Source organism: Electrophorus electricus, chromosome 11 (genome assembly GCF_013358815.1).
Source record: "Electrophorus electricus isolate fEleEle1 chromosome 11, fEleEle1.pri, whole genome shotgun sequence".
NCBI classification, from domain to species: domain Eukaryota; kingdom Metazoa; phylum Chordata; class Actinopteri; order Gymnotiformes; family Gymnotidae; genus Electrophorus; species Electrophorus electricus.
The window spans coordinates 15,997,296-16,023,734 of NC_049545.1; the positions used below are offsets into that span (position 1 = coordinate 15,997,296).

General features: G+C 38.4%; 1 protein-coding gene and 1 long non-coding RNA gene across 7 annotated transcripts in view; one reads left to right on the plus strand and one right to left on the minus strand.

Moving 5' to 3' along the window:
* Positions 1 to 25,913, minus strand: part of golga4 (golgin A4) — a 29,089-nt gene extending 3,176 nt beyond the window's left edge. Inside the window, exons 1-22 of one of the 3 annotated variants that reach the window (XM_027026513.2) lie at positions 25,703 to 25,913; positions 24,850 to 24,924; positions 21,008 to 21,109; positions 17,394 to 17,462; positions 16,378 to 16,701; positions 15,709 to 15,756; positions 14,117 to 14,173; positions 13,937 to 14,035; positions 13,739 to 13,859; positions 13,397 to 13,590; positions 11,351 to 11,434; positions 9,953 to 10,100; positions 9,657 to 9,835; positions 7,687 to 7,785; positions 7,413 to 7,568; positions 3,279 to 7,210; positions 3,049 to 3,170; positions 2,681 to 2,811; positions 2,076 to 2,162; positions 1,427 to 1,444; positions 1,104 to 1,172; positions 713 to 788 (exon numbers count right to left, since the gene is read on the minus strand). In XM_027026513.2, coding sequence (XP_026882314.2) covers positions 713 to 788; positions 1,104 to 1,172; positions 1,427 to 1,444; positions 2,076 to 2,162; positions 2,681 to 2,811; positions 3,049 to 3,170; positions 3,279 to 7,210; positions 7,413 to 7,568; positions 7,687 to 7,785; positions 9,657 to 9,835; positions 9,953 to 10,100; positions 11,351 to 11,434; positions 13,397 to 13,590; positions 13,739 to 13,859; positions 13,937 to 14,035; positions 14,117 to 14,173; positions 15,709 to 15,756; positions 16,378 to 16,701; positions 17,394 to 17,462; positions 21,008 to 21,109; positions 24,850 to 24,924; positions 25,703 to 25,780 — 6,268 coding nt within the window. In that variant the 5' untranslated portion in view covers positions 25,781 to 25,913. Of the gene's footprint in view, positions 1 to 712; positions 789 to 1,103; positions 1,173 to 1,426; positions 1,445 to 2,075; positions 2,163 to 2,680; positions 2,812 to 3,048; positions 3,171 to 3,278; positions 7,211 to 7,412; positions 7,569 to 7,686; positions 7,786 to 9,656; positions 9,836 to 9,952; positions 10,101 to 11,350; positions 11,435 to 13,396; positions 13,594 to 13,738; positions 13,860 to 13,936; positions 14,036 to 14,116; positions 14,174 to 15,708; positions 15,757 to 16,377; positions 16,702 to 17,393; positions 17,463 to 21,007; positions 21,110 to 24,849; positions 24,925 to 25,702 lie in introns of all 3 variants that reach the window. The other 2 variants (XM_027026502.2, XM_027026526.2) reach the window with 2 other exon arrangements.
* LOC113587718 lies at positions 53 to 11,344 on the plus strand. 4 transcript variants are annotated; one of them, XR_003411772.2, is made up of 5 exons: positions 53 to 731; positions 1,131 to 1,205; positions 10,059 to 10,542; positions 10,903 to 11,007; positions 11,242 to 11,344. It is a non-coding gene; the product is annotated as an uncharacterized LOC113587718 (long non-coding RNA). The 4 variants fall into 4 exon arrangements; XR_003411773.2 differs by having other exon boundaries at positions 10,903 to 11,344; XR_003411771.2 differs by lacking the exons at positions 10,903 to 11,007; positions 11,242 to 11,344 and having other exon boundaries at positions 10,059 to 10,863.
* Positions 25,914 to 26,439: the final 526 nt, after the last annotated feature.

Sequence of the window (26,439 nt, forward strand, 5' to 3'; positions counted from 1 at the left end):
TATATATATATATATATATATATATATATATATATAAAAACACAATTGTGAACATTTTTAAAGTAATGATAACACGTTTTTAAGAAGGGTCAATAATTATGCCTGTGAAAGTGAGTGGGGGATCACTCCTTTAGCAGTATCAGGAGACGAAATAAATTAAGGGTTACTTTAGAAGATTTCAGTAAGATCCAAATCAGTAGCACATTTAAGCAGAGTAGTTTATGCAGAGAAAGGTGATCAGTTTCAGGCATTTAGGGAAGGACTGTCAATCCAACTCTTGCAGGGCAACTGTGAAAAACATTAAATATGGAGATGAGATTTCAAGCCCCTCCACTCCTTCACCCCTGACAGATGATTCTCTTTATTACACTGACAAGGAAGGTCCATGAGGAGGTTAGGGCTCAGGGCAGGACCAGCCCTCTGCTCACACTCATTCCCCATATTTTAGATGTATGTTCAGTGGTATGCACATGTAACAGAGCTGCATGATTAATGTGATTTCCCTTCAAGGTCTGTAAAGCAGCTGTACTATTACAGTGTTTGCAAGTTTATAAGACACATCTTTATCGTGGTTGGCACATGGTGCAACTGGAAATTGAGCCTCAGTCCTAAAATACACCTCTGCAGTACAAGTTAAAGCTTTAAAGCTTCGAAATATGCGAGGATACCAGGATTACATGAGGTTACTGGTTTTGTTTGTGGGATTATTTACCTCTGTATGTACTTCCTAGGTGAGTCACCACTGTTTTTTTATATGTGCTTCGTAGCTTGTCTTCCAGAGTATGAATCTGTTAAAAAGAGTCATAACCTCCTGTTAAACTGAGCACCAGAGTACTCAGTACTAACTTGGAATAAAACACTATCAGTGCAGATGGCTACTTTCATAGTAAGTATAAGGAACACAGTAAGAGTGTTGTCAATGCCCAGTTGAAGCTTATAGTATGAGTAAACAAATGTGCTGAACAAATTAATTTCTATAACTTTTTAGTTAGTTGGCTTTCTCTCTTTTTGTAACTGGCAAAGAACCCTTGTAAATGTGAAAAACAGTGCTATGACCATTTAATTCCTTCTATTTTTTTTCCTCTTTCATGGTCCTCACCCACCTTCTCTTGGTATTCCTGCTCTTTCAGTCTGGCTTCACTCAGCTGGGTTGTCTTCTTGGCAAGATGGACCTGAGCAGGATGAGAAGGTTTGTAAAGGTAGAAGTGAGTAAGAAATTATAGTAAAATGCCACCAATAATAATAAGAAACCAGTTTGATTGAGGAAAATTGTTCACAAGTAGACTAGTAAATGCAATGATCTGACTAGTATTCCAAACTGAGCAAATGAACAGTCAAATGAATACCATATTATTGTTTATTATGGGATTTTAAACATGCTTTAAAAATTAAGAAAGCAAGAAAAATACGAAGTTATGTAACTGACCTGAATTTCCTCCATACTCTGAAATATAAGATAACTCAATTATTGAATATTGCATGTTAATTTGGGTGCAGTGCATCAGTTCATTATGCACAATAGCCTAACTGAGTATGGAAAATACTGAGGGCAAACAGTTTACGTTTGGTCTACATATACACAAATGGAGAAGATTAGCGGAGAATCTGTTTTGTGTTCAACTGTCTGTAATAAAATCTCATATCCAAAATGTATGTAAAGGATGACATCAGTTTGTAAAAATGCAGTATAGGAGCTAAAGGCTTAGTACTTGATTTTTATCTTTGAGAAGGAGAGGAAACATTGAAATTTCCCTAAAACACATGGGTAATGCCTGACCCTCTATATGCACTGACAAGACATAAATCTACCTTTCCAGGATGCTCTCTGAGGGTTTAATCAAGAACAGAGAATTAAGGCATCTCCTTATACTCTAAACTCCAAACTTCTCTAGGAAATCGGTAGAACAATCCTAGTGTTTCTGGAAAACAGCCATTGTGCCTCTGTAAGAACTCGAACAAGAATTCTGTAATAATTTCTCTTAGCAAAACATCCTCAGATGAGAGAAAATAACTTGATTTTATGGGGAGGTAAATAGCTCCATCTGGTAGTGGGTGTGGGAACCTCTTGCGCATACCTGAGGATCACTGAGGCTCCTCTGCTGCAGTTCCTCCAGCTCCTTCTGTACCTCCCACACGCGAGTTCCCATCTCCTCTTCACGATTCTGCAGTTACATTGGACAGTTTCACTGGAAATTGTCAGATTACAGAATTCTGTTTCCAGACATTAAATATGACATTTTTTTAATGTATAGAAAGCTGAAAATAGGCATGCAGTTCAGACTACACTGGTCACAAATGCAAAAAGTTTCTGTTCGTCAGAATTTTAATAGTGGATTTAAAACTCTTCAGGTATGAAACATAACAGCTCTGTGGGGAACTGGGGAGTAATGGTTTCCTAATGATGCTTCAGTTATGGTAAAAAGCAAATTTAGAGCAAGGACAAGCCTCTTAAGAATTCATTAATGCCTTAAAATTACAATGCCTCAACTTTTTAGGTAGGCCAAAATGTCTCAGTAGAAATACTGTTAATATATGTAATACAAGCAGCAGCCGCTTCCTGTCTTCATTTTCAGATCTGAAGGTTACATTAACTAACAAAGTGTTAAATCAATCACCCATACCAAACAAAACTGCTGCTAAAAAATGTCATGTGAAAATGAAAATGATGAATGCACCACACCTGAAGGACTTGTTCATAACGTTGAACAGTTCTGTTCAAGTCATCATCTTTCTGGGCAATTATTTTTTGAAGCTGACTGACTTCCTCTCTATGGCTTTCCATTAGCTCAGCTTCAACACTCTGGGCCTTTTCTGTGCAGATGCATTGAAGATAACACATTAAGATTAATTGCTCATACAGAACAAAATCTGCCATCAAATGCTTCTTCAAAAATAGAGGTGGAAATATGATGAGATTTGATATGGTTTTTGCCTCCTGGTAAGTTTATTTACTACAAACCAACTGGATCTTTAAGAGCAACTCAAACTACTAACTAGGTACTTAGAAAAAAAGTTTAATGTGTTACACAAATTAGAGTTTCCTCTTACCGATAGTCTCCTTTACAGAGGCCTCAAGTTCTTTCTCTTTTAGAGCCATTTGGGTGTTAAACTCCCTCATCAACTGTTTAAGAGCAGAGTTGTGCTTCATTTCCATATCTTCCATTTCAAGTCTGTTAAGAAAAATTATTTGCAGCTAAGCCCCTTGATTCAAAGGATAAGTGTAAATGTCTGTGTTACCTGAATCACTTATGATTTAGTAAGCAGCTTTTATTACTTACTTCAGTTTCTTCTCATTCTCCTCTGACATTTCTTTCGTCAGGTATTCCAGTTCCTTTTCATGCTCTTTCCTCAGTGTGCGAAGGTCTTTTTGTATTTGGGAGTAATCTTTTTGAATCTTATGCTTTTCTTTTTCAGCTTCCATAAGCTTTTTCTGTAGATCATTCTCTGAGCCCTTGGAGCAATCTATAAGACATTCACCATCAGTCTCAAGTCTCTTCTGTACATTCTCCTGAGCTCTAAGCTGAGCCTCTTTTCCCTCCAGTGTCCTATTGAGATCTTGGAGTTTCATCTCATACTCTTTCACCAAGAGATCCTTTTCACTTTTCCAGTCTATTTGTTTCATGTTTGTGTCATTTTCTTCCATCACCACAGATCTCAAAGGCTCGAAACCTAAGATATTGTAGGTCTGCTCTACAGAGCATGCTTCCCTTTGTATAGAATTAGTGTCTTTCTCTTTAATTTGTGCCTGAAGGCTTAAGATAGTCTCTTGAAGCTCTTGAACCAACGTAGCCTTTTTAAGCAGTTCTTCTTTAAGACAGCTGATTTCAGCTTGGTAGGTAGCGTTCTGCTTTTCACATTCCTTAAGGTTGATTTCCAGATCCCTGAGCCTTGAAAGGGCTTTTTCCTCTCTTTCTCTACTTGCAGCAGCTGACTCATTGTTTACAGAGGCCTCTTTATGAAGAGTTGCCAACTTCTCCTTATACATGTCCTTCAAGATTTGCAGCGAGTTTGTATGCTCTTCCTTTAGTTTATTGATGACCTCCTCCATGATCTTCCCATTCTCCTCCAAACTCTTCATCTGCATTTCTCTCTCATCCTGTCTCTGCTTGAGCTGTTCTTGGAGATCTTGGATAGTCTGATCCTTTTCCTCAACCTGTGAGTTTAGCTGTTTCCGAATCAAACCAATTTTATGCTCAGCTTTCTTTTTAAATTCTGCTACTTTTGCTGCACTTTCCTCAGCTGACTTCAAAGCCTCCTCTTTTGCTTTTAGGATGTCCGTCTTCTCCCTCTCAAAGTCTTCTTGCTGACTTTCCAGTTGCCGTCTGGCGGTCTGGATGTCTATTTCTAAAGCCTGAAGCTTTTCCTCAGTTTCCTGAACAAAATCGTTTCTCTGAGAGCACTGCTTTTGGGCTTGCTGGAGCTGTTGGATGAGCTCAATTTTTTCACTTTCCTTTATGCTATGGTGCTGCTTCAACTCACTCACAAGCTGTTCCCTGCCTTGTGTCTGCAATTCAAGCTGGTCCTCCAGATCATGGATCCTCCTTGTGCAGGTTTCCAACTCTAAGGTCAAGGCACTTACCATTTGTTCTTTCTCACTCAGTATCTGGTCCATTTCTGACTTACTAATGGACTGATTGTCAATGCTTGCAGTAAGTGTCTGAAGGTGTTCATCCTTTTCTGCTATCTCTCTTTCCATATGCTCCACCTTACTCTGGAGAGACTTGATAGTATTGTGGTTCTGAGCAAACTTGGACTCTGCTTTCTTTTTCATCTCAGTCAGCTTGTTCCTGAGTGTGTCTACTTGTTCGAGAGCCAAACTCTTTTCTTTGTCTGCTCTTTCTACAACGTCCTTCATTTGGCATTTGAGACTTTGTTTCTCCTCAGTGTGCTGCTGATTCAGCAGAGATATGGCTTCATCCTTTTCAGTTATGCTAGTCACTAACTGGGTCTTCAGATCCTCTATGATACCTTCCAAATTACTTATATGCAAAATATTTTTGTTAAGTTTTTCTGATATGTTTTTGTTTTCTTCATCCAGTTTCTCTATACAAACAACTTTCTCAGAAAGTACTTGGGAGTTATTTTCAGCATCTTTTTGCAAAGACTCCTTCTCAACTGCTAAGGCTTTAAGATTCTCTGAATTTACATTTAGTTGAAGAGCCATCTGGTCAAGAGACCTCCTAAAGTTCTGGTTCTCCTCTGTTGCTTGCAGAAATTCTCTCTCTAATGTGCAGATTTTGTCATTCTTGGTCAAGATGACATTTTTGAGATGTGAAAGTTTTTTTTGATTATATGTAACCCTATTTTGCAGCTCAATGACTTTGGCCTCCACTTTATTGCAGAGATCATCTGAAAAACTACTTAACATTACTTGCGCATCTTGACAGTGCTGCTTCAGCTCCTTGCTAATGGTACCAATTTTTATCTGAAATACTTTTTCCTTAGTTTGAAGATCACCGAGTTTCTCTTCAAGGGTTCTCTGCAGATCCTCACCTTCCTTACACCTTGAAGCTTTAAGTACTGCAAGCTTCTGGCATGTGTCTTCTAGCTCTTCAGACAGGGCTTGCAATCTCTCTTTACTCACCTCCTCAGCTTTGCTGAGTTGATCCTGAAAGAGGTTCCTTTCAGTCAAGGCCTGGTTTAGATTTTTTTCTACAGTCTCCACCTGCTTTTTGAGGATGTCCTCTCCTTTGGACAAACTTTCCAGCTTGACTGCAGCTTCCCTGAGCTCTGCTTGAAGTTTATGTACAGTCACTTCTCTCATGGCAAGCTCTTCCCTAAGGTTCTTCACTTCTTGGACTACTTGCTCCTTGTCCTCTTTGCTCGCTAAAAGCTGTTGAGAGAGGTTCCCCAGCTCTTTCACTTTACCTTGCAATGAGAGTACATGCTTCTCCTGCATCTCCTCCTCCAGCTGACGTAGCTTTTCCTGCCAGCTATGAAGAAGGCCCTCTTGTTCATGTTGGTGTAAATCTTGAAGCTTCCTTAACTGCTCCTTGTGATTTGCCTCTAAATCAGACATAGCACTGCTGAGGCCCTCTGAGCTGGCCTGGGCCATCTCAAGGATCTTGTGTTTCAACTGTTGGTCTTTTTCCTGAAGTTCTTTATCCATTCTGTCTAGCTCAGCTTTGGCACTCTCCTCTTGCTCATGAAGCATTTTCTTAAACCTTTCTTGAATTTCTTTGGATTTTTGTTTGACTTTCTCCATCTTTGTCTCCTGGGATTTTAACTTGCCATCCATTTCTTTTTTTAGGCTCTCAATTCTTATCTCATAAGAACTCCTGTTGTCATCCATCTGTTTCCTTAACTGATTTTGCTCCTCTTGCATTGCTTTGCATGTTTCAGCATGTGAACTATCTTTCTCAGAGATGTCATTCATAAGTTGCTGTACCCTTTGTTGCAGCTCTATGTTTTCATTAGTCTTCTGTTGAAGACAATCTGCTTTCTGCTGACAGTCATTGTGACTGGTTTCAAGTAGCTTCTCAAGGTCTTTTAATTCACTCTTTGACTTTTCAAGTTCTGCTTTCAGTGATTTAAGATGAGCATTAGCATCAGCAAGTGCCTCCTTCTCAGACTGTGCAATAGACCTCACAGCTTCTATTTCCTTTAGTTGTGCTTCAACACCTTGCTGTACCTTTTTGCTATCTTCCTCTAGGATTCTTGCCCTTAGAATATGTTCTTCTAACTCCTTATCCTTCTCCTCCAGCACCATCCTTTTTTGATGCTTTATGCCTTCAACCTCAGTCTGATATTTCAACTGTTCCTCCTTCAGTCTCATCTCAAACTCCTGCCTAGCCGAGAGACTAGCAGCCTCAACAGCTGCAAGCTTCTCCTTTAGCTGCTCTTTACACTTCTGCATCTCACTGAGCTCAGAGGACATGGCTTCCAGCTCAATATGCTTTACATCCAGTTTCTCTAGTGTTTTTTGGTTCATGTCCTTAATATGGGCATGAAACTGTATTTCTTTGTCTTTTAAGATGTCTTCAGTCTCAGACTTGTGTTTCTGTACCAGCTGTTCAACAGTAGTGAAGTACTGCTTGCTCAAAGTCTCTGTCAACTCTGCCTTCAAACACTCCAGCTCTTGCTGATGCCTCTCTTTCAGAGCAACTATCTCATTTTCATATCTCTTCCTCTGCTCTTCTGAAAGCCCGTCTGAGTGAGTAACCTTCTGCTGTGAGCACTGGACAAAAGAACTCTCCAGTTCAAGAATTCTCTACAAAAAAAAAGAAAAAAAAAGAAAAAGTAAAATGCATTATATGGACAATCTAACCTGGTCATAATATGGATATGATTCAAATTACTATGAATACATGATTTAATATTTCATTTGGAAAAGGCCCAATTTTGCCATGAAGATACCCAATTGGATTATCCCTAAAGAAGGCATTCTAGGTGTTAAGAAGATAGAAACTCACAGTTCTTGCACTCTCCAGCTCTAGTAGTAGCTCCTTGGCCCTGGCCTCAGCTTCAGTCTGCAGGGCTGCCTTCTGCAGCTGCTCCGCCTCCAGTGCCAAAGAGGCCTGCTGCTCCTTCTCCTGCACTGCCTGCAACAGCTCTTCCCGATACTGGTCCTTAACAATAAATGACAAAACATTCATGAATACAAACAAAATTACACGCATTCAGAATTTAATTTAAATAAACCATAGTCAAGCCACAACAGGTTTTCTCAAATTACAACAAATGTACCACTGCTTGGTTTATCTGCACACTGATTTCCTTGTCCTTGTTAGCCAGAGCATCTGAATGCAACAGCTCCATTTCTGCTATTCTGTCATCTGCAGACTTCTGAAAACATAAAACATGGCAAAATATTTCTACTTAACCCCAATGGATTATCATAAATACCAAATTCTCAAATGTTTGAAAACATCTGACTGCAATATAATGCTTAATATTGCAAGCATCATTAGAGAGATGACAGCTCTTTAAACGCCAACATTTACATGTAGCCTACTAATACCTTAGTACTTAGATTCTAGCCTGCTTAGAATTTATATAAACACCTCAACCACAGCAGAAAAATCCCATTGAGCTCTCAACAAATGTAATTTTAATCCAGTCAAAAGATGTGGTGTACCCTTTCGATAATTTGTTAAAAGGAGGAATGGCCATGCCTTGAAATCGACTACTTTCATAACCTTTGAGTTCTTCTGCAAATTTGCTTCACATCGAGCAACAAAAGCATGGCGAGAGCTAATATTTTGATTTAAAAAATTATGATGGAAAATCTGGCAGGTTTGAAATGAGTTAAACTGGTGTTTCCAAAATATAAAAGGCGCATTCCGCTAATGTTTTGAAACAGATGTTATTACCAGTAGGGTACAATCATTCTTTTTCTACCCTTCTAATGTTCTGGCTACATAAAGAGTACAGCTGGCTGATCTTGCTGCACACAACTAGACTATGCAAAACTATGTAAGATGCTTATAGGTGTTTTGGGAGTACTTCATTGTTATGGTAACTTTAATACTTAATACTAAATCTCAGACTGCATCTTTTGTAGATGCACAGGGATACGGTTGGTGCATTTAGGTTGAACACAAGTTCAGTTTGGAATGAACATTCATTGCATGTAAACACAGCAGTAATATTCCAAGATATTATCTTAGTGAAACAGTTTAAGGTGAGCACTATGGCAGAGACAACCCATACGTACGTGTGTGTGTGTGTGTGTGTGGTGTGTGTGTGTTGTGTGCGTGCATGTCCACTGATCGTTGGTGCTCTCTCCTGGTATTAACTTCCTCCCCTTCCCCTGCACCCCATGCAGTCCCCCAGGGGGCATGCTCTCTGATTGAGAGCATGCTGTGCGCAAATTGGCTGCCGCTTCTCATTGATGTGAGAGTGATTGTAAAAGCTAATATGCAAAGCATCCTTGAGTATGAGAAAGGCACTATATAAATGTAAACAACAACAGGTCTACATTTACATATGATTTACAATAGCCAGGACTTTGGAGAATCATACTTTAGTGCCTGGAGGAAAAATTTTAATGTATGATGACTGAATTGATATAAAAGTTAATGTCTGAATGAATTATGACTTTTCCAGATTTTACATTCTTAAACAAATCTAGTCTGGTGAAATAAAGGGACACATAAGGAACGCCTCAGAAGGTGATTTACTGACAATTTTCTGTTTCAAGTTCCCCCTTTTACAACATCCATGAGTGTCTCTGGCATTGACAATACAACATTATAACATTTATAATTACAGAATTTGTTAGCTCTTCTAAAAGTGACAAAACAGTAGACATCATACCAGCAAGCATGATTAGAAGTAAACAAGCAGTAACAAAATAAATTATTAAGTGTGGATTGAAACAGGAATTAATGTGCTTTGACTCCTGCATACAAAACAAGGTAGTCATACCACAACCACAATGTGGGAAATACCTGATATACCAAGCTTTTACAGTAATGTTTTGCTGTAACCCTAATATCAAAGTTAATTATTTTTGTTGTGACAGCTAAATCCCCACCTAGAGGCGCTGTTTTAAAGGAGAGACCATCTTGTAGTCAAAAAGGTTTTTGCTGACAAACAATGTCAACCATTGGCAACAACCAGATTCCAAGACAGATTCTGCGCAGCAAAATACTTCCCTTATGGAACTCAAATGAGACCACTCTTACACTAACTGATAAGTATGCTTAACTTACCTTCATGATAGTTATCACCTCCTGTTTGACCCTGGTGAGCTCCTGCTGTAGACTCCTCCTCTCCTCCTCGTTGGCCTGCTCTACCTGCTTCACCTGCTCCTCCATATGCGCCTGTAGTTGTCTCCGTGCTTCCTCTGCTCGCTGAGCCACACCTAGGGCACGCTCCAGCTCCTCAAATGCTGGGTGGGAATCACACACACTTTAAGATACCATCACACAAAGGGCAAGTATACAGCATAAACCTATCTGGAAACAAACAATAAAGAGTCAAGACAGAAGACACTGACATCACACACCTGCTTTCTCTGATTTCTCCTTCTGCTCCTGAAGCTCCTCTTTTAGGGCCACAGTTTGCTGAATCCGAGAACGTAACTGAGCAATCTCCTCTTCTTTCATCTCCAGGGTCTCATGCATCTGCCGCTTTGTCTCAGCAATCACCATGCCCTGCAAATCCAGACCAGCAATATGCACTTACAAAACTATGTTTTGAACAGTTCAGCGACCATGTGTCAGTGAGTGGCATTTACTGACAAAAGTCACTATTAGGAAGAAATGCTTTCTTCAGAGGCATCTACATCATCTTTTAAATTTATTTACCATTTTTGTCTCTAAATCAAGAGCTAAAGCAATTTTTGAACTGAAAAAGTTGTAAGAGGTGTACATGGAATTTTGTCATGTCTGAAGTTTCTTAAGTGCTTATCCATCATCACCAGTCCACTATCATTTTCTTTAAAAAGAATCAGCTAGTATTTTAACCAGTGTTAACCAACTACAGTTCTATATTTTCATTAGCAGAGACTCATGGGATTACAGCTAAAATATGACTCTTTAAAAAAGTAGTTTGTTGCCGATAGATATCATCACTGGTAACAGAAGGCTGAACAAGGTTAGTTTGTGTCTATATTTTAGTTGTTTGTTTTTAATAAAATTGCATTCCATGTACAGAATATTTTATTAATGTAAAATGCTGGAAAACCGACATAGTGCCAGTGAATTTTAAGCCTTGTTAAACTGACTGAATTGCTGACTGACTGATTTGCTTCAAAAAAGCTAAAATTTAGAGTCTTCAAATGAACAACCTAGTTCATATTCTTCAAACTGAAGTAATGATCTCATTACAATGTTATGTGATATATGATAATATGATAATGACTAAATTAAATGCAGACTCTGTATGCAATTAAAGATCACTGTGCAATTTCATATACATGTCAGTGGGTTCTCTGCTTATTCGCATTCCATCTAGACACCTCATGGCCTCCAGCTCTCCACCTTCCAGGAGGAGGTTGAAGACTAAACACAAAAGAGGAACACTCAAAGCTCAGAGGAGTTCTGACAAGAAAACTCCTAAGTATCCAGATATGCTGACATCTGTAGCATTTTTCAAAGTACACCGAGTGAACAGTGAATGTAAAAAAACTGTAGTAATAATGACACAAAACATGCCTTTCAAAAACTCTTCTAGATTTGACAATTTCTCTTTCAAGGCCAGATATTTACTAAGTCTGCCCAATAAACAAATAGACCAACAAGCTTAGATCTTTTCACTTCCTAAAATAATAAGTCTTTCTTTTGTTTTACTTAGAGTCTCTGTTATCCCAGGTTTGGTGGTTCATATACACAGCTGTTCAGCAGATAAATTCTCACAGCCGAACCCAAGTGAGGAGTTATATAAGGTCACTCTAGTGTCTCACCTTGTCTTGCTCCAGCTGCTCAATGAGGTTCTTGGCATCCCTCAGCTGTGTGATCAGCTTGGTCTTCTCTGTGGTATGGAGTTCCTGGCAAACAATGAGTGAGGAAAAGGTTTTTTTGTTCACTCTTTCATATATGTAGGCTTTTCAGTACCACCTATTTCCACTCAGGAACATGTGTATTATTTTTCCAGACCACTGACAGAAAATATGTTCCAAGTATCATGGGCACATTTAGGCCCTTTGAGTACACAATAATTTATCAACTCAAGCTGTAATTTTGAAATTACTATTAATCAGTTTTCTAATCTGTAAAGTTTAAGCAACAAACCTTTTTTAAAACAAAATATTGTTAATCCTTTATATTGTTTCACACAGTTTAGCCAAACATTTTCAATTATAACCTGAATGTCCTTTCAGTTTGCAAAGCAAAATGCATGTAATTGTAAATCATGTGAGCAGTTTCCAAGGCTGAGTCAGCTGGGGTATTTTAGTGTGGCAGTGCTCATGATCAGGCTGTAAACCCCTGCTCTCTCCATCACAACAGAGCCCCATTTCACATGCACACACATGCTCGCTTGTGTGCACACTCTACCTGATATACAGAGAATCTCCTTAATGCTTTCCACCCATGCCAAAGCCTCAATGAAACACACAGACTTATACAAATGGTACACAAAGTCTATGTGAAAAACCCTAATATACCAGAAATGTAAACCTAATGTACGCATCTGATAATGCACCTCAATTATTTGCATGCAATATAGGCAGATTATGAAACATTATTTATTTGCAGCTATGATAACTATGACAAGTTATACTTTTCTTCCACAGTTTCCTTCAAGAACCCCTTATCACCATCTGAAGCTGCTTTGTAGCCTGGGCATAACTTTGCACAACCAGTTGTTCTTCTCAACTTGTGCTTCAAATCTGACGCAGTCTTGCAGATTTCTCCTTTGAAACATACAAAGGATTTGGCCCTTTCTCTGCCCAGGTGCTTGGGCAGTCTCCTGTAATCTCAAAGCTACAGTACTGCAACTTGCCACTTGCTGGTCTTCCACCAAGAGCCATCAGACCTCTACAACTTGTCCTGAATGCAGCAGCAAGACTAGTCTTCAATCTTACAAAGTTCACACGTCACTCTGCATTCCCTTCACTGGCTTCTAGTAGCCGGCTGCATAAGATTTAAAACCTTGATACTCACCTACAAAGCCAAAAATGGACCAGCCCCTACATACATGATGTTAGTGGTCAAAGCCTGATCCGTACCTTGAGTACTTTGGACCTCAAAAACAGCTCGACTTGAAAAAACCATGCTTCAAGTCTCGTGGAAGACGAGCATCGAGATTATTCTCTGTCCTGGCTTCCAGATGGTGGAACGAACTTCCTCTGGCTGTCTGGACCAGAGAGTCCCCTGCAGTCTTCAAATGCACATTGAAGACCCACTGATCTTGCTCCTATGTTGACTAACAAACTCTAGTACTTACTGTAGGGTATTGTTTGTTAACGCACTTATCGTTGTCTGAGATAGAGCTTATACATGTTTCACACTTCTAGGCATCATCATTGATCCCTGTATTTCAACAGCACTGTAGTTCAATTAACTTGGAACTCTTGAACTCTAACCTACTGTACTGGCTATGATGCATTCTATGAGTAAATGACAAAGCACATTTGTAAGTCGCTCTGGATAAGAGCATGTGCCAAATGCCATAAATGTAAATGACAACAAACCATTCTTGTCAGTATATACTTTCCTAACCATCTCTACGATGGCGAAACAAAAGTGCAAATAACTCAATCTTAGCAATCAAAATGCTTTCTCTAATATGAAACATTAAGTTATGGCTCCCATCAACACTATTTCAACATTAAGAATTAAATAAGATTCTAATGAGCCTTAGAGGAAAACCAGACAGGCTGTTAGCACTGATTCTCCATTCAAGTTTAGCAAACTTGATCTAGAACCATTCATTTCAGGGCACTTAGCTATGCTTGAACATCTAGTTTTTAATAATGTTCTGCTGTCCTCTGTGATTACATGTGTACCTTCATCTTCTCCAGCTCCTGCAGTCTCTCCTGCAGCTGCTGCTGTAGGGCTTCTTTCTCACTGCTGAGCTGTGTGCTGCACTCCTTGCTGGTGCGGATCATCTCCCTGCAGCGCTGCAGCAGCGACTCTTGCCTGCACACCCGCTTCTGCAACGCCTCAATGCCCACAGTGCCACCTGGCTCACCGCCACCCCCTGCTGCACACAAGGTCATTGCACACACGCATGCACACATATTTCCATAATAACATAGCTTGGTGAGTGAGTGACCTATGGTGGTCTAAAATACATAAAAACATTTTCAAATGTAAACGTGGTGCATTAAACAAGTATGTGTATATACCCTCATTTTGTTCAGGGCTTTGAGGGTCAGAGGTCATGTCAGTAGCAACAGCAGGCTGGGAGACCTCTTCCTCGCTTGACACCAAAGGGACAGCCTGCAGTCGTTTTTTCATAAGAACAACCTAATGGGACAAACATGTTAGTGCCACTTCCAGTATACAATGTGAACCTGTACACATACATTTATTCAAACACATACTTGGGTCTGCAACACAGATATCAACTGGTCTTTTTCCTCTAGAGCAGCATCGAATTCCTCCTGCAGATGCTTCTTGGCTTGCTGATCCATCTGCAGCTCCTGTAGTCACAGATATTAAAAATGATGGAAATCTCTTTGTGCATCTATACAAAATGCAAGAGCAAGGCTGTGAGAACATACCTCTCTGAGCTCTCCGATTCTTCGCAATGCCTTGTCCTGACTTTGGCTGAGTATAGCCTGTAAGAGAAGGAGAAAAATTGTGTAGAACTAAAAGCACAATTAACAGTCAAATATAAAAAAAGTGTTGTTCAACTCTAGTTCTAACCATGTTTTAGCCAAAGAAGTGACTGCACAAATAACTACTGATGACTGCAGGTAATTATTTCAATTGTCTAAATAATGCAAATGAAGCGCAGAACTGAGCTGTCCAAGATGTTTCTAAGACATCATACATCAGCCTGTGAGATATTAGCTTAGTTGTCAATCAATGGTTTCAGAAAATAGACCTATTTACTTGTTGTACAAAATGTTGTGGACTTGATTTTGAATGGATATAATTGCATGTTTTATCCATTAATCTACACTTAATCACCCACAATGAAATTAAAACATGTTTTAGAGTTTTTAAAATTGAATTATAATCAAAATATAATCAAAAACTAAATCACTAATCTCTTATTCACAAAAGTATTCAGACCCTTTGCTGTGGCACTCAAAATTGTAATCATGTACAGCCTGTTTGTTGTAATTATTCTTGAGATGTACCTAGAATTCAGTTGGAGACCACCTGTTGCAATCTGAATTGACTGAACATTATTTGGAAAGGCACACACCTGGGTTTATAAGGGTCCAAAGAACTCCCTCGATCTCTGCAATCAAACTGAGGCAAGGCACAGATCAAGGCAAGGACATAAAACTTATATTGTATTGAGGGTTCTTAGGTCCACAGCAGCCTCAATAATTGGAAAACGGAAGGAGCTTGGCACAACTTTGAACCTTCCTAGAGTTGCCATCTGGCCAAAATGAAAATCTGTGCATGAACGCCCTTCAGGAGGTAGGAAAGTCCCCAGTGTTCTCTCTAATAGAGCTCCAAAAGTCCCTTGCAGATCGGAGAACATATTGGATGGACAACCACCTCTGCAGCATTCCAGAAATCAGGTGATCATGGCATAGTAGCTAGATGAAAACCACTTTGAGTAAAGAGCATATGAAAGCCAGCTTGGAGTTTACTAAATGGCAGGTAAAGGTCTCTGCCAACATGTGGAAAAAGACTTCTCAACATGTTCTTCATTGGCCTTAAGTGGCCAAAGCCCAGATTTAAATTCCATCTATGAGAGACCAGAAGATGGAAGTTTACATATGCTTGCCATCCAGTCTGTTGGACCTTGAGAAGATCTGCCATAAATAATCCAGGTGTGCAAAGCTTGTACTGCGAAAACACTTGTAGCTGTAATTGCTGCCAAAGGAACATTTATAAAATACTGAGTAAATGATCTGAATACGTTTGTGAATAAAATATGAGTTTTTGAATTTATTAATTTCTGAAACTCTAAAAATGTTTTAATTTGTCATTATGGGTGATTAAGTTTAGCCTGATGGGTAAAGACTGCAATCATGTCCATTCAAAATCAAATCCACAACACAAAATGTGCAACACCTAAACGGGTGTGAAATATGACCATCATGTTGAGCAGTTGTATTTCTGAGGCAGTGATACAAATAGGTAGCTCGACAACAGCAGCTCAAGTCCAGTTTCAGCTTATGAGCGTTACCTGTGTTTTATCTTTCTCTTTCTGTACTGTCCTGTAGGCAATGACCAGCTGGTGAACAGATGAGAAAGATGATATTAGCAAAATGCTGGCAAATTCCATTTTGAAACCCAAAATTAACTTTCACATAACATAACAACAATGAAGTGTTTTGTGTGTGTGTGTGTGTATGTATACACACACACACACACACACACACACACACACACACACACACACACACAAACAGTGCATTTTCAAAAAGAAGTGGGAAGCACAAGACAACTAGTGAATGTAATATGCAATCTAATTCAACTTGTAATTAACTTATGTTCAAGCAGGAAGCCAAAGAATTTATGAAAAACACTCCTGAAGGCCACGTACAGGCAAAGTCATATATGCTTCATAGACCACATATTGAAGTGAACAAAGTTTAAATGATCTGTTTTGAATTGGTGCAGCAGTCATGCTGTGTTATGATCAGCAAAGCCATTAATCTGTGGAGGCTTTTACATCAGAACATTAAAACTACCAGCACAGCTCCTGTGGTCATTAACACCACAAAACCTTAGGAAATCATATATGTATTCTGCTTAAAAACTCATCTTACAATTGTTTGCAACAAGTGACCCTACGATGTGACATTTATTTAATGCAGTTTTCTTTCGCAGTATGCATTCTTTATTCTATTACCTCAGAATATTCTCTTCTATAGTTTGTCAAACTCTTTTCCACCCTATGTAGACGATGCAGGAGATGTTCTTTTGAAAGTGCGTCTGCATTGCCAGGTATATCTTCTGCCTCGCTCTCAATGTCAGAGGGGGGGTCAAAGGCTTGGTTGCTTGAGACCTCACTCTCACCCAGTGGGGTAAGGGACTCCCATGATGAACTAAAGACCAGACTTTCCCTGGAGCTGGAGCGAAAGAGCCCCTCTGCACGGCCCGAACCCCTGAAGAGAGATTCAACTGAGGACACCCTCTGTTGCAGCTTCTGAGCAAGAGACTGTGACTCCTCCTGCTAGAAGAGAATGACAATGTGTTTGTACCCTTGAATAAATATACTCAGATGGGAATTTACAATATTCAAGAAATTAATTACACTTAAAAAAATAAGATCAACCACTATGTTTCCATTCTTAAAATGTTTGTCAATTCAGGCAACGGAAATGAAAAGTGTGTAAAAGTCTACAAGTTTGGATATTAATAGGCTAATTGTGCTAATAAGTTATTACCTAGTTATTATGCACTGGCCAATATTTAGCAGCTATCTGAGTCTGTCCATTTTGTCACGACACTCATCAGTTATTATGGGAAAGTTAAGAAAGCCAAACATACACAATTTGTAACATACATGAAATAGGAGATAGAAACCTGTCAACCCCAACTTTTGTTTTTATGAGAAAACCAAAAATTGTTTTTCGTGAGCAAACCAAAAAACAGCTTTTTCTAGGAAATTACATCATGCAATGCATTGTTATTGGTAAAAGTCAATTTGATGGAAAGAAGCAGCTGAGCAGAAAAATTCATTCACAAATGTCTTCATAAATTTTCATTTTGTCACTTGCATAAAGTCGATGGAAAAAAGCAAACTGTATTACAAAAATACTTTTTTAAAAATCAAAATTTAACTACTTTCAAACATTTCAACTGACTTCTTAGAATAATAAACTCTTTATAAATAAAGTGTGGTGCCTGAAAAGCAGTACTTACCAATGGAGAGGCAGCCCCATCTCCATTCACACTGCCTCTAGGAGAGCAACCCATTCCCTTAGTGGCATTCTGCACAGGAACAGATGAAGAAGCATATGTAAAAACCAAAAAAGGGCTACAAGGTTCGATATTGGGTCCTGTTAGTATCCTGGCAATTCATTTGGCTGCACCCTGATTACTCTACAGGCAATATTAGTATTGCTACGAGCAATGCAAGGGCCTCTGGCTACCCCCACATGCAATTTGAGAGAGACACTGAGTTAAACAGAGAGCATTCTCTACTGCACAAAAGAGCAGGAGGTTAAAAACAAAACTATACAACCGTTTAGCCACAGTCATATTCAGTCAAAACTAATTATATGTATACAGATGCACAAAAAGCACTCATGCACTCTCTTCACAAGCCATTCTAAATCCTCTGTTACATTTACATTAAGATTCACAGTAAAAGTGAACAATTAGGACATTTGACCTGTAATCATATACATTAACATCTGAAGTACTGTAACATGGTCAAAGATGACAAATTTTAATTTTGGAAGCAGCAAGTTATATTAAATGAGCTCCAAACTTTTAGAGACTCAAAAAAGAGGAGAATAAATAAGCCACATTCTAAAATAATATATAAGAGAACAAACATCAGTTTGCAGAACGCATTGATAGCATCCTGCAGACTTCGAGAAAATACTTCACCAATATGTGTCCCACTCCATTAGGGACAGAGCCAAATCTGAATATTGTATTCGGCAAAGCACAAATCATGGGCTTTTATGAATATTTATTTCAAACAAATTCTTTAAGATGATTTGTTTTTGGAAGGACATGTCAAATAGCTGGCATTCCTCATAACTGTGAAATAGTTTAATTATAACATTACTTATCTCTTGTTTTCCTATTGGAGCTACAATATGTGAAGTGAAATTTGTTTGATCAGGAAGAGGTTAACCTACGTTAGGTAGTTACAATGTAGTTATGGGCAGCACGGTGTCTTGGTAGCACATTTGCCTCTCAGCCCTAGGGTCTTCGGTTCGAGTCCCTATCTGGGTGGAGTTTCCATGTTCTCCCTGTGTCTGAATTGGGTTCCTATGGGTTCTCTGGTTTCCTCCCATAGTTCAAAAACATGAAGGTTAGGTTGACTGGATACTCTAAATTGTCCTGTATGAATGTGACCTGTGTGTAAGTATGTATGAATGTGTGCATGTCCAGTGATGGCTGGTGCTCCTGGTTTTAACCTCCTCTTGAATTCCCTGTCCCCGGTGCAGTCCTCAAGGGGTCTGTGGTTTCTGATTGAGAGTACACTGTGTGCAAATTGGCTGCTGCTTCTCATCAGGTGTGTGAGTGACTGTAAAAACTGATATCTGTCTGTTAACACTACTTATGGCTACTCTAGCAAAAATGGTGTGCCACTATTTAAACTCAGAAGTCACAGACACAGCTGAGCTTGTTTGCCTGGGATGAGCATAGGCTAGCATTCACCTGTTAGCTCTGCAATTTATATTGTTGGCAGTGCAGAAGTAGCTCTAAATGTGAGTGAGTGTTTTAAATTGCATCTGGTCTTGAAAAGGATTGAGATATTTGTATATTCTGTAGGACTACTACCATTTTTGCAATATCTATAGCCAGTTTGCTCCACTGTCTATTTACCTCATAGTTAGCAGTGTTGACCACCATTTCCTATCCCAAAACTGCTAGCAACAGAATATCAAGCTCATATAACTGGCAAAAGAGCACCAACTTCAGAAAGGGGCATTCAGATGAGGAACTGAAGGCAATTCCTTAAGCAACTTTTGACCAAAATATCACTAATAGCAATAAATTGCTATAAAAACAGAAAAGCACTATTTTAAGACCTTCAGCCTTCTTAAACGCACAAAATTAAATGGCTGAATGGGGTATTATTCAGTCTATAGCATTTATCATAAGTCACTGGACAATGATCTTCCATTCTGCACTTCAGTCTATCCTATTTATTGCGATATCTCATGGAAATAGGGGAAATATATTTCAGCATATCCACCATGGACCATGGTAGTATTTAAGCCTGACTATGGAAGATTTCCTATTACATCAATTCTCCCCTCCTCATTAGTAAGGCTTATGCTTCTTGATAAGACATGATGGGTATGTTCCAGCTGTCTAACATCACAGTAACTGAACTAAAGCAATTACAGAATACAAGCCAGTGCAAGAGAGTGAAATATAAGATGAAGAGAATATGCAAATTGTCCATCAACACAGGTCTTTTTATATATCGCAACTGTCTCTGAATTGGAAACAGTAATACCAGCAAAACATAGTTTAAAATGTTTTGAGAAAATAGTAATGAAACCATCTTCCAAAAAGTAGTAAAAAGTAGCCTAAATTAAACACATATTACCAAGCCAATGACTAAATTAATTAACCTTAGCATTTCACTTTGGTCTTTATGAGCAAAGTACTGTTGGTCAATGCAAATATTTCTTATAAATACAACAACTACAATTAAAACAAGCATTATTTTAGCTCACATAAGATAGCCTATTTGATTAACAGTTTAAGAAAAGCAAACAAAAGGCTCCATGAGCAGTAAGAAGTCAACTACACATATATTCAATTCAGTTAAGCCTGGCGCACACTACGCAATTTTAGTGTGTTTTTAGCCCCATTTTAATCCAGATTTTAAGACCTCCTGACAAAATTTGCCAATTGTAGATGATTTCCAGGTTGGGAGGTGAATTGGAAGCGACTGTTGCATGCATAATATGGTAGTGTGAGAGCAGTAATGAGTCAATCATATATCTTGCAACTGAGCTTCTGAGCTGATTATTATGCTGATATTTTCAAAACATGTTTGTTTTGTATGACTGAAATATTAAGCAACTTTATTGAGATGAGATGATCAGTGACAAAATCAGTGAGTAGACGAGCTTCAGCTAATAGCAGTCTAGTTGAAACATTTATACATTCTTCATATAATACAGCCTTTGATGCAGAAGAGCTGCAAAAGACTGATGACTGCCATGCATGTGCAAGATCACGCAGATTCCAACGAGATCTGGTGTATGGGAGAGTTTTTCATGTGTGCACCATTCTGTTTTAGGAGACTAGACATTAAGTATGAGCTGTGCGTCTTATTTCTGAGTCTTATAATGGGGGTCTTATATTGGCTATGATTTTCAATATCTTGTAGTGTGTGCATAGCAAAAAACACATTTGTGGAGATCTTGATAAGTGCGAGATGTGCGCCCATTTTCAAAATCCTGTAGCGTGTACCAGGCTTTACTCAACACAGAGAAATACACCAGTTTGAGTAGACAGGAAGGGCTAGGTACATGGGGAGACCATTCATTCCTTGAAATGTCAAAACCATTCAGAAAAAAGGGGGCAATCAGCAGAGAGCAAACAAGGGATAAGATGCAAGGGTTAAGGGTGAATGCCTTTGACCTATGTGAGGTAACAAGGAAATGGGAAGAGAAAAGAACAGAAGGTTACAAGCAGTTGTTGACTGGATTTACACAGGCATCCCCTATCCCCAGATCCTCAAAGGCATTGCTTAAGGAGGGTGAGAGGGGTAGTAGCAGGTCTTGGGGTGATTGGGTTGGAAAAGAGGAGGCGACATGTGAGGATGGACTCACCGCAGTGGGCACTTGGGCCGCTTTGGGTCGTTTTGAATGGTCCAGAGCAAAGATAGTATATTCAGAGAGAAAAGCGGGCTCTGCTATCATCCCAGCCAGCAGCTGACCACAACCCACCCCATAAAAATCAGTCAGTGCATTAACGATGGAGCCAGGAAGTGAAATAGAGGGAGAGGGAGACAAAGAGCAATGAGAAAACATCACCGTGGAAAAAAACCAAACAAAGTGAAGGGCCATGAGTGTGAGAAATAAGAATGAAAAACAGACAGAGACAGAGACACAGAGAGAGAGAGAGAGAGAGAGAGAGAGAGAGAGAGAGAGAGAGAGAGAGAGAGAGAGACACACACAATCAAACTGTATTGAAGCTTGGCATTTACACTCGATCACCCATTCAATGCAAGTACCACTTGAAATTAAATACCTTTTTAAAAATTTGGTATTTGGATTTACCATCCAGAATTACTACTAACTAGTGAGACACTCCACAAATGTTTTTAACATTAGGAACATCAAGAAGGTAAACCTAGCTGCTGATGCAGCAGAAAAGCTGAGATGAAATGAAACTAAATTTTTGTAAAAACCTTAAAAAAAAAAACACCAGAAAGCTAAGAGAAATGCAGCATAATCAACACCATTACCTTCTGTTCCATTTCACCCTTTATGGATATTTACACAGTAATAGATATGCCATGTTTTTATGATTTGAAGACAAATGTTACAAGGTATGATTTCAGAAAGCTTAAAAGGTTATAACGTTATTTAAGTTCAGTTAATTGAAGTCCAGTTAATCTAGTTCCCTTGTGGAAGGATATTAAAGGAATAAGAAGTGATATTACTGTCCAGGTGCTGTCCAACTTCTTCCACTTACCTACCTATTGTTGAGACCATAGAAAGGTCTAAGCAAAAAACACCTCACATGCTTCCTACAAATGATCTACAGTGAGAAGAACAAGCATTATGTAATTTAAATCTGAAATATATATTTTGGACCAAACAATGATTAAGTCTAAACTTCAGAAAGACACCTTATAAATTTTGGCAGTTTTTAAAAATAGATCCGAATCCATGCTGGAAAGATGTCATTTACAGTGTTTAGCTCAAAATAAATGGTTACATGCCTCAAATGTACAACCCAAAAACACGTTTGAACATGTTTGTATGTTCCTATGAGATGCTCTGTCAAGACTTAATGTCAACCTTTTTCAGCAGTTACTTTTGAATGTTTCCTAATTTTATGAAATGCATGTTAAATTGTATTTTTAAAACTTTCTACATTTTATTTTGTTTGAAATGGGCAAGGTTGGAATCATTGTCTTTCAGTGTGTTGTACAAGCTTTTTTGGGACATAAAAACAAAGGGTTCTTTATGCTGCAGAATTCATTCTGCTACTACCATCAGCAGCAGCAGCATTAATAAATTCCATTAAACCAGCTGCAGAGGCAGCCATCCAACTGGGCAAACTGGATTGCCATCTATTGAGTAGCATTTTTCAAACAAGTTCTGACCGCACAGCATACACTTGGAAAAATATTTATGCTCAGCTTAAACCAGGACAACTAAAGACATTGTTTCAAACTGGTTCTGGATGCATGAACAAGACAACTGGGAAAACCGGACTGCCATCTATTGAGTAGCATTTTTCAGACTAGTTCAGCACAGCGTATACTTGGAAAACTCTGAAGGAAGCATAAAATTCGAGTGACGCCCTTGTCTTACAGCTGAGGCCTGCTATCTTGTAAGATAACTAGTAGTATTAGTAGTATTATTTGTACTTTGAAGTTATTAGCTGTATCCATAAATAATAATTAATGTTACACATGAATTATCTTGGATCTTCTGTTTACACACATTTCAGCAGTTGGGAGGTACTCACTCATATAAAAAGACCCTAAAGCCTTCCTTGAAAAATTAATAATAATAATTGTTTCCCTTGAAGCACTAGACTGCAGTGAATGAGAAATCATTGATATGTTAAAATGAGACAGGCCTTTCATGTTACACAAAATAGCATACGCTTATACATAAATATGCCTGTTAGCTTGCTAATTTGACTTCTTTTCTCAAGTCCTGAGCTGCTTGGTCAGGGGGGTACAATATATGGTCCAGTAACACTCAATCATATTTATTCTTAAATAAATATACCGTTCATCACAGATTCCATGGGACAATTTAATGAAAATGTGCCACCTAGTCATTACTTCCAAAATATTTCAAACTATGGTTTTCTCTTAGTTGTCCATCACTAAACATAAAACTGAACAGCTGTTGCGTTTAACAGGTCCATCAAAGTTATTTCAGAGTAAGCATGTTTTTGTCAAAACCAAATATGAGTAAAACAGTTGAACATAGGAAATTTAAAATGTAATTTAAAAACAAACGGATTTGCCACTTGTTTGAGTCTGTCTGTGCATTTGAAATGAAACTGAACATTTTACAACCCAGTTAAAGAAAGGGAATCGGACTCATTTTACAACATCCCCTGATGCCTTTTCTCACAAAAACCATAAGCTCTATGTCTGAAGACTAAAGCAGGCATTCACCATGATCAGGAATGAACAGGCTGCATTCAGACTACTTGCAGACCCATTCTCAACAGTACTGCACCTCAACTACACCTGGTGAATCTGTGCTCTGTAGCAAAGAGAATTAAGCACAGGGAGAAAAGTTTTACCAAGGTGTGGCCCAGGGACAATTTCCCAATCTGCACAGAAGCGCCAATGCACAGAAGTGTTTTTCTTAATGAAGTGGATCTATTTCGTCTCAGAGAGACGAAAACCTGCAGGTAGCATTCAGACTTGCAACCACCTCACTGGAGCCTGGCATTATTAATCTGTTGATGTTAAAAAATGTGGGGAAGTCTATAAACATGTAATGTAAATATTTGAGACCCACTGTTGTAGATGTGCATGTGAAATCAGCCATGGTAAATACAAGCTGTGCACCCCTGTGCTAGGTGGTCCTGTAAAAACCCATAAATTTATACTAACATTCTGTACGTTGCTTCTAATATTCACCTTTGGATCTGAAATACAAATACCATAAAATATGCAACAAAATTTTACTTCATAGTTCCAATATGAATGGTTCTCCAAGTGTTACAAAAATCAGCATATTAAACAAAATGTTATCTAAATTTAATAAAGTCAAACATTTAATCTATAATTGTGTCTTTCTGGGTAGTTATTATCAAAGACCTTACAAATGTCCATCATCCCTAAGGCTAACCATAAGAATATAAATTACCCAGTAGCTAAGTCACACAATTTGTTGCCTTAAGTCTGAATTAACATGAAAAAACATCTAGGGAGATCACTCATCATCGCTTTACTTTGCTTTAACAAGCTTTTTTAACATACTTTACAGGTATATGTTACCAAAAATTGAAACCGAAGTTCTTTTAGTAATAAATTATGTGATGCTTTCTATATTTATTTCTGCAATACATAAACATGATGTCATTTACTTTAAGAACAGCAATGTGATAGAGGGACCAACTAACAATCGGCATGCTATAAACGTTCCTGATTAAAGATCATGAAATGGAGCATCTAAGTAATCTAGGCCTTGTAGAGTTTCTGCCATCTTTATATCACACACAAGAAAAGAAACATTTACAGGAAATATTTATTAGTATGTCTCACACACACACACACACACACACACACACACACACAGCTCTCTGAATTAAGTCCATTTCATTTAGAAGAAGAGGAGTTTGGTAGACTCAAAACTAAATTATGCTATAGAGTACAGGTTTTAGGGCATTAAGGGTGTGCAAGCTGTTTCCATGAGTACTAGTGCATTCTGTATAAACACCAACATGATACAAAACCACTGCTTACCTCTCTATCACTTGGGGAGGCAGGGACATCTTGGTGCAGGACAGATGGCTGGCTACGCCTCTCACCTAAACTCATCTAGTGAGAGGGGATTATGACCAATTACACAACACATGAAGTGCATGCAAGAATAGTATGGCTGATGTGAAAAATTTCAAATGAAAATCTTTGTGCTATGTCTGCTTTTAACACAACACACACGTATGGCTCAGCAACACAGACACTAAACAGCAAAAGTATCAATTTAGAGACAAAATTAATTTGAGAACATAAAAAATCCTTTGAGAACATAAAACGTGCAATGCACAAGTATATTGTAGAACAACTAATAGTCCATTATTTAGCTTTTGTTGATTTATCTGGTCAAGCTGTTTTGTTTTGGTTTTTTTTGCTTCATTTGACATTTGGGACTACAAACCGTTTGTGACGTACACGGAAACGAATTAACTTACTGACCAATATGGAAGTGCTTCAGTTTTTAACGCTGTTATGACAAGCAGCTAACTTAACAGTGAAAGGCTGTGGTCCAGACAGCTACTTCAGAGTGTAGTAATTCAATAAATTAATCACGGACCTTGCAATAGACCTTTAAAAGTCACTTGACTTTCTTTACTACATTAAAATACAATGTGGCTAGCTAGCTACCAAACCTGACGTAGCTTTGATATTAAAATAGAAACTTAGTAGAAACATTGTGAACGTTTTTCTACAGTATAGCTGAAAAAGGACTTATATTGTCACACGAATATGTCACTTTGCCTACTGGTTAATAAGCAATGTTAGCTAGTAACGTTAGTACCCAAGTGTGCTATTTGCCACTCTAGCTAGCTAAAGCTAGCAGGTTAACGCTACTAACCTGGGCCTGTTGTGATGACTGGACATTCCTTTGTGGTGACTGCTCTTCGTTAATTTTTTGCTTCAGTTTCTTAAACATGATTTCATACAGTATATTTCACTTCCTAACAGTTTTTGTTTATTATTGTTATGTTTGGCCCTACATCAAACCTTCGAACTCAGTCTGTTAGTCTAGTCTTCTCGCTTATTTCGATATGTGAAATACTGCGCAGATGCAGCCGACGTGGAGCAAAATAGGCAGCTATGGCAGACCGAAAGGCTCAAAAAAAAAATCAAGCTAAATAAGCCTCTGGTCGCTGTTCTGAGGGCAGTTTTAATTCTAATTTAATGCCATACTCAATTATACAAAATGTACAAAGAGCGCTAAAATAAATTACTTTCATAGATCTTCTAGATATTTGATGACTTGAGCCAAGTATTGAGCAAAGTTTCTGGCAAACAATAAAAGTAAAATAAATAAATACCTTTAAACTTTAAAAAGACAGAAAAAAAGAAAGTCAATTACGAGTCAGCTTCTCAAAATTAAATCTATTTATACTTCTTTAGATTTCTTTTAGTTTCCAGGGGATTACTGTGCTGTAGTTAAAAAGATTCATAAACAGAACACTAGGCTTGTGAACTTTGAAAAGGTAGTTTTCTTCATTTCTCGTTTGACTTACTTTACAATACCAATTAGACGAAGGGTAACCCTTTATATTTCTGGTTCGCTGATGACTGCATGGACAGCTGAAATGTTGC